General features: G+C 30.7%; 1 protein-coding gene across 1 annotated transcript; it reads left to right on the forward strand.

Annotated features, from left to right (window-relative positions):
- Positions 1–4,764: 4,764 nt before the first annotated feature.
- On the forward strand, positions 4,765–6,880 carry LOC107932263 (rRNA methyltransferase 1, mitochondrial). Its single transcript, XM_016864233.2, has one exon. The coding sequence runs from the start codon at positions 5,004–5,006 to the stop codon at positions 6,681–6,683; it is 1,680 nt and encodes a 559-aa protein (XP_016719722.1). The 5' UTR covers positions 4,765–5,003; the 3' UTR covers positions 6,684–6,880.
- Positions 6,881–7,383: the final 503 nt, after the last annotated feature.

The following is a 7,383-nucleotide window of genomic DNA, read 5'->3' on the forward strand; positions in this document are numbered from 1 at the left end:
GAACATCTCCACATAAAATTACCTATTTAAAAACAACTCTCTTGAAAGAAAAACATGCCAATACTTTCTTCTAAGAAAAAAATAATAAGAGAATATATTGAAACTACGAAATACACAAAAATTAAACTAAAAATTGTAAAATTATAGAAAATATGTATGCCTTTTACCCTTTTAAAAAAGTAAATTTTATGACCCAGATTTAGTTTAATTGACATAGGTATTATTGCCAATGCAGGAGGATATGGGTTCGAGTACGCTGAAGTACATTATCCTCCTATTTATGAGTTGAGAGATAACTATGGATAATTCTAGGCATGATATACAAAAACAAAAACAAAAACATCAAAATCTATAATAAAATTGTTTAAAAAGAAATTCTTTCAAAAAAAATCTACCCAAATTGTTTTTAAGCACAATCAATAATTATATATACATATATAATTCTAGAAATTGTGGTGAAATGTTGAGAAGCAATCATTCAAATTTGTGAGTATTAGCTTCTGACTGGTCAGCTATCACCAGAGTTGCATTGGTTGAGCGAATTCAAAGTTCAACAAAACGCTCCCAACGATCAAAACGTTTCGAAGGATGTAAATGTTTGGAACGTAAATCAACCCATCCTCCCTTTATAAATACTTTGATTTTTATTTGTTTATTAAGTTAACTTAATGGATATATAAACAAGATTTTGAAGCTTGCTTATTAAACTATCCGAATACAAGTATAGCTTGTCCAGTTCGTTTATATTTATAAACAAATTCGTTTATGTTCGTTTATTGTTTCATTAGTATGTATTAATAAAATTATTTTGATTTGTATGTTTTATTTATTTATAATATAATGATTAATATTTGCATTTGATTATTTTAAATTTAAAAAATATAATATATGCTATTTATTTATTATTCATGAACATTGTCCGTAAACATACTCAATTATATGTTTATGAACATATTTGTTTAAGTTAATCCAACTCTTCACTATACAATTTTTTTTTGAATAATGAATAAATGACCATAATAATTTGTAATACAATTAATATAATTATAATCTTTTAGATTAGATTATACATGTTATTTATAAAATTTTATATACGAAATATAAAGCTTCCTATTTTATAAATAATTAAATTTTATTATTTCAAACTAAAGAAATATATATTTTTTATAGAGACACAATAATTTAAATATAAATTAATTCAATATAAAATTTAAGTTAATTATTTGTATACATAACAAGTACTATAATTCAAATATCCATGATGGGGAAGCTTTAATTTTCAACAAAAGCATCCCAAGTCTTACTAATCGGCTTCATTTTCTAGCATTGAAGATAGTCTTCTACTAAAAATTATTTCTTCAATTTAAAAATTTTAGTATAATTATCGACATTGGTAAATTTTTTTTGTCAAAATTTATTTACTATCAAATATATTTATCAAGTTGTGATCTATTGATCAGGGGTTTATCTTCCCAAAAATAATCTGAATTCAAATTACAATTATATATTAAAAAAAACTTATCGAATTCATAATGATTTACTCTTAAAGTGATATAATTACACAAATATATTGATGACAAAATTTGATAAATCAATTTTTGATGATTTGACTGATTTGAGCATCGATTTAATTTAAGTAGAAATCGTTATATCTAGCTATATTTGCGAAGAGTCAATTACGTAGACCCAACTTGTAAGTTGAGCCTTGCTTCTTTGAAGTTTCCTTTGCTTTATTTTTCCTATATTTGTTGATTGATACTAGGGTTTTTCCCCTCAAAATTTAGTGCATTGGATTATCAGCAAATGCCCCTTTTTATTTGATACAAATATTTTTCTTTTGGATAAACGTAGAAGAATTTATCACTTGTAAGAGAAAAGACTAATAAGAATGGAACAAAACCTATATATCGAAAAAGATGAAGCTTTACACATGAGATGCTTCTATTAATTATATCAAACTTAAGTTGGTTCTTTTTCTACATCCAGGCTATAAATGTGCTTCCAATAAGATGTGTTCACCATGTGAATTTGACTCTTTAATTAAACAGATGAGTTAGCCATTGTAGGGCATAGTTTGAGTAGATTCTACGAAATCCTTTGTCATAGTTGTAAATAATCTTTTGTTACTCCTGTTTAAATAAAATAAATATTCAGTACATTGGCAAGGTATATTATATTTTTAGAGAGATAAGTTAGATTCGGGCTTTAAAGATTATATTGTTCGAAGAGACAACCACATATCTCAAAAAAATTAGTGTTAGTAAGTATTTGAGCTTGAATATAACCCATTACAACTTGACTTTTAACAATTTATTTTTGTTGTTCATATAAAATTATAAAATCTTACATTAATATCAATTAGAGAAATTTTTCTGAAACTTAGTAAATTTTATTTTGTATTATTTTCTAGAACATAAAATAAATTAGAAAAAGTTGAAAATTCAATGTTTTTGATTTTTTTTAAAAAGTCTTGTGTTTGTGATTTCAGTTTGAAACTACTTTTAATGTATCCTTGAATTTGAGAATAATGTAATGAAAAACATGAAAATCACCGTAATTGCTCTCTAGTCACGAGTCAACTTATCACCAGTTTAGTAATAATATTAAATTTTTTGTCGAATTATTGACTTGAAACTCAACAATTCGGTAATTTGTAGACAAAAATTAGTATAAATCAATAGTTCTAACAAATTAGTAAAAATCAATGGTTCAAAATCATTTGTTTATTAACAACTAAATTAGCTTTTCCTTCTTTTTTTTTTAGTGCGAGAATCAAATTCTAAGAAATTAAAATAGAGACTAACTTTTCAATTTTCATAGAGGGATGGAATTCATAATTAAATATATACATTTATATGAAGGATTTTAATGTATGATGTAGTGGCACAACCTGCCATTAAATTTTGGGAGGCCCACAAAAAATTTTCAAAATTTTTTTAGGTTTAATTAAATTATTCATAAAATTTAAGAGTATAATAAGAACTTTTAAAAATCTTGGGGTATAATTAAAATTCAATAAAGAAAAAGAGAACTAATAAGAATTTTTATATATATATTTTTTAATTTTAAAGGGCATAATAAAATTTTTCCAAAATTTTAGGGGCAAAGGCTCCCCTAGCTCCGACAATATTGAATTGAGTTTTTCATTTTTCTTTAGAATAAATCTCAAAACTACATAGACTTTTTGTTTAATGTATAATGTTATACGTGAAATTTTAATTGGATTCAATTCTCGCAAATTATTAATAGAATTACATCATTTAATGCTTATATATTCATACACAAATAATTATATTTAGGGATAATGATATATTTACCCCTGAACTTTGGTCAATCTTCTAATGTGATACCTCTACTTTGAAAATGTCTATCTTGATACCCATACTTGCACCTAGTTTATCAATGTGGTAACTCTGACTAACTGTGTTAATTTCTGTCCTGTCAGAACATGTGGCGAAATCACAAAATGACGCATGACATGATTTGTCAGAAAAGAGTTTAAATGATTAAGTCAAGGGACTTGAAAATAACTATACCTTTGTTATTTTAAATCTCAACTAAAATATATTTGACACAACGGGTTGGAGAAAAACCCAAAACTAAAATATGGGCTACAAAACTCATCTTCAACCCAATATGATTTCCACCCTCTATTTCTAGAAGTTGGGTTCGGCAACAAAGAATCGAGCTTGAAATTGGTTGAGATTACAACATTGGCGTTGATGGGTTGGAGAAAAACCCTAAACTTTGAGGAAAATTTTGGACTTTCGGTTCCATTGTTTTGCTACTGTTTTGGGGGTGAAATTGGGCTATCCCCCACAAACCCAATAATCTGAAAACCACTCCCATCATCACCGCCTATCACCGGCAGCTTTTCACGCTTACCGTCTCTCAACTTGTTGCTTCATCACTATTTCACCGCCATTATTAATTATTACCCAATAAACCAAACAAGAAAATGTAGACTATTTTCTATTTTAATGGGGGATTTTGTTTTTTCTTGGTCGAAGGAAGCTTTTAACACACTTCTAAAGAGTTAATTTGAGGGGGAGAAGAGGGGGGTTTTCACATGCACTTGAAATGAGGAGGCTGGAGTTTTTTCTTTCTTTCATTTTCTGGGTTACTTATTATTTCGTACATGGAAAGGAAATAGAGATAAAAGGGTTAATTAATATCAGGTCCCTCTCATTATAAGGAATACAAATACTTTTAGACAAAATTTGGGACATGAAACTTATAATTAGGTCATGTGTCCTGACAGGTCAGAAATTAACGCTGTTAATTTTAATTATAGATACCACGTTGATAAAACAGAATGAAGGTGCATGCATTAAAATAGACCTTTTGAAAGTAGAGATATCATATTAAAAGATTGGCTAAAGTTTTTGGGGTAAATATGTTATTTTCTTTATATTTATTCAACATAAAAATAGATTGATATATTTATTTGGATTTATAAAAGATGACAGCTTATTACTTCTTTTGATTCATATACTATAGTTAAATTAACGTTTTGATATTTATATAATTTTTTTTACTATTATTTTGTATACTTGTGCAGAAATTAAATTGTGGACATGTTGCCATGTGATAGGCTTTAAGTTTATCTTAACATAAATGAACAATGGGGTAACTTGGTATACAAAATGATAGTAATTGTATAGGTACCAAAAAGATAATTTCACTATAGTACAGGGTCAAAATACGAATAATCCAATTTTGCATTTAAGAAGGATATTTCAGTCACTCCAAATGGATGTTTTGCAATGGCGGCGTCGTTTTATTCTTCTGCAGCCAAAGGAAACCTAAAAAAGATAATTTCTTTTGCTATCAGAACCAGATAGAAAAACCCAGAGCTGATTTGCTATGGATTCCTTCACATGTTAAAAGCCTCTGCTTTAAAAATCCAGGTAGAGTTTTTTTTTCACTGAATTGCTGTTTCAAATTTTCAAAGTTCATCTCTTTATTAGTAAAGTGAGTTCTGGTTGTAATTCAATCTATAAATGCACACTATGTACTCTAATTTGACAAAGAACCAAGCTTTTCCAATTGTTATTAGGTTTTCTTCACAAACCTCAAAAACCCAACTTTTGTCAATTAGGTATTCTCCAAAACCCTCCCTAAACCCTTCATTGGTGTATAGCACCCATAAAGGTCTCCACTTTCACCATAAGTGTTTAAAACCTGAAAGTGTTTTAAGTGAGTTTAGGATTAGAAGTGCTATACAGTGTTGTTCTTTGGTTAGAGCTAGACGTTTTTCGAGTTTGAATTCGAAAAGAGTTGGTGAAGATAGGGTCTTTAGTAAAGCTGGAAAGGCATTACCTTGGTTAGCCTCAGGGGAAGTGAATAGAGGTAAAGAGTCACATAAAGTGGCGATTGCAAAGACCGATAGTCGTTCTTCTTGGGAAGAATCATTGGATAGGTTGGAGAAAGAGAATAATAGTAGTTCCTCTTGGGAGGAATCAAATGAATCATTTTTTGGAAAAATAGGTGGAAAGGATGTTAAAGAGAGCAGGCATAGGAAAGTAGATATGATAAGGGATTGTCGTAATGGACTTAATGGTAGTCATAGCAAAAGAGATGAAAGCAATGAAGAAGAAGAAGTGAGGGAAGAAGATGAGCTTGTCAATGATCCGAGATGGGACAAGATTAAGGGTAGGTTTAGAGGAATGGTGGACAGAGAATTTGGGTCCGAGAAACCGGAATTTCGAAGATGGAATAAGCAAGAGAGTTGGGGTAGAAAAACATGGAAAGAGGCCACTGAATCAACTTTACCTAAAATGGTTGGCGAAGGGGTTTATGGGGTAGGTCCTGTTTTGGCTGCATTGTCAGCTGGGAGAAGGGAGTTTTATGCTTTGTATGTCCAAGAAGGATTAGATTTGAGTAGTAATAATCGGAAAAGGAAGGATAAGAAAGGGTTCGAAAAAGTGTTTAAGTTGGCTGAAAAACTCGGGTTAAATGTAAAAGAAGTTTCAAAGCATGATCTTAATATGATCGCTGATAATCGCCCTCATCAAGGTTTGGTGCTCGATGCTTCTCCCCTTGAGATGGTCAAGATAAAGGAATTAGACCCTGTCCCGGATGAGGAGAAAGGTTCACTTTGGGTAGCTTTAGATGAGGTTACTGATCCCCAGAATTTAGGTGCCATAATTCGGTCAGCTTACTTCTTTGGAGCCTCAGGGGTGGTACTATGTGCTAAAAATTCAGCTCCATTAAGCGGTGTTGTCAGCAAGGCAAGTGCTGGCTCACTTGAATTAATGGAGCTTAGATATTGCAAGAATATGATGCAGTTCTTAGTTTCCTCGGCACAAAACGGTTGGCGGGTTCTCGGGGGTTCTGTTTCTCCAAGAGCTGTTCCCTTGAACAAGGTTTTGCCAGGCGTGCCAACCATTCTTGTTTTAGGCAGTGAAGGCACTGGCTTGAGGCCTTTAGTGGAGAGATCATGCACTCAGTTAGTTAGAATCCCGGGAAATATTCCTACAGACATAACAACTGGAGATGTTGATGATATGGAAACTACGGAAGTAAATTCCGGTTGCTCAATCGAGGAATTCCGATCTTTTCTGGCTGTTGAGAGCTTGAATGTGAGTGTTGCAGCAGGTGTGCTTCTTCACCACTTAATTGGAAGTAGCCATGGTATTAGTTCTCCAATTGATAACAAGTTAACTGAAATGCATCAATGATATTCCATGGATTAGGCATTGAGCTTAGTATCTATGTTGTCATGGTGATTCTGACATTGTATTTGGTTTATATGCAGTGACATGGTGATTCTGTCATTAGTTAAATTCTTCATTCATTTCTCTTTGCTTGCAAATTGCAGGAAGGTTGCATGTAATTTAGAACCCTTTTATGAATGAGTTTGGACTAACATTAATTATATTGTTTGTCACTGCTTTTGAGAAGATAAAATATTCATTTCAACTTTAATGGTAAACGGAGCCTTAAATTTTCAGGCATGCTGATGTAGGGGTTATTGCCATGGGCAAATAGAGTATGAAGCCAGAGGGGTTTTTATTATTTGGTCATGGCATTCTATGTTACTCAGACTTATGTATGATTTTAGAGGTCATATGTTGGATTCGAGTACTTCAAGATAAATGAAGAGTACAACCAATATAAATGCATTAACCCTTAGGTTTTTTTTTTAAATAAATTAAAGAGAGCCCAATTGCTCTGCCATGGAGACCAAGATCAAGTAACAAGCATATTAGAGACAAGAACCAATATCATCACTTGGAATATATAACATATAATTGAATTTTAACTCCAATTCTTTTCTATATTCTAGTAATATTAATTCTATTCTCCCTTTAGAACTTCCCCTGTAAATAAAATAGTGAAAAATAAAATTAAAGAAAAATGTATGTTTGTAAAAGAAAT

Source organism: Gossypium hirsutum, chromosome D07 (genome assembly GCF_007990345.1).
Source record: "Gossypium hirsutum isolate 1008001.06 chromosome D07, Gossypium_hirsutum_v2.1, whole genome shotgun sequence".
NCBI classification, from domain to species: domain Eukaryota; kingdom Viridiplantae; phylum Streptophyta; class Magnoliopsida; order Malvales; family Malvaceae; genus Gossypium; species Gossypium hirsutum.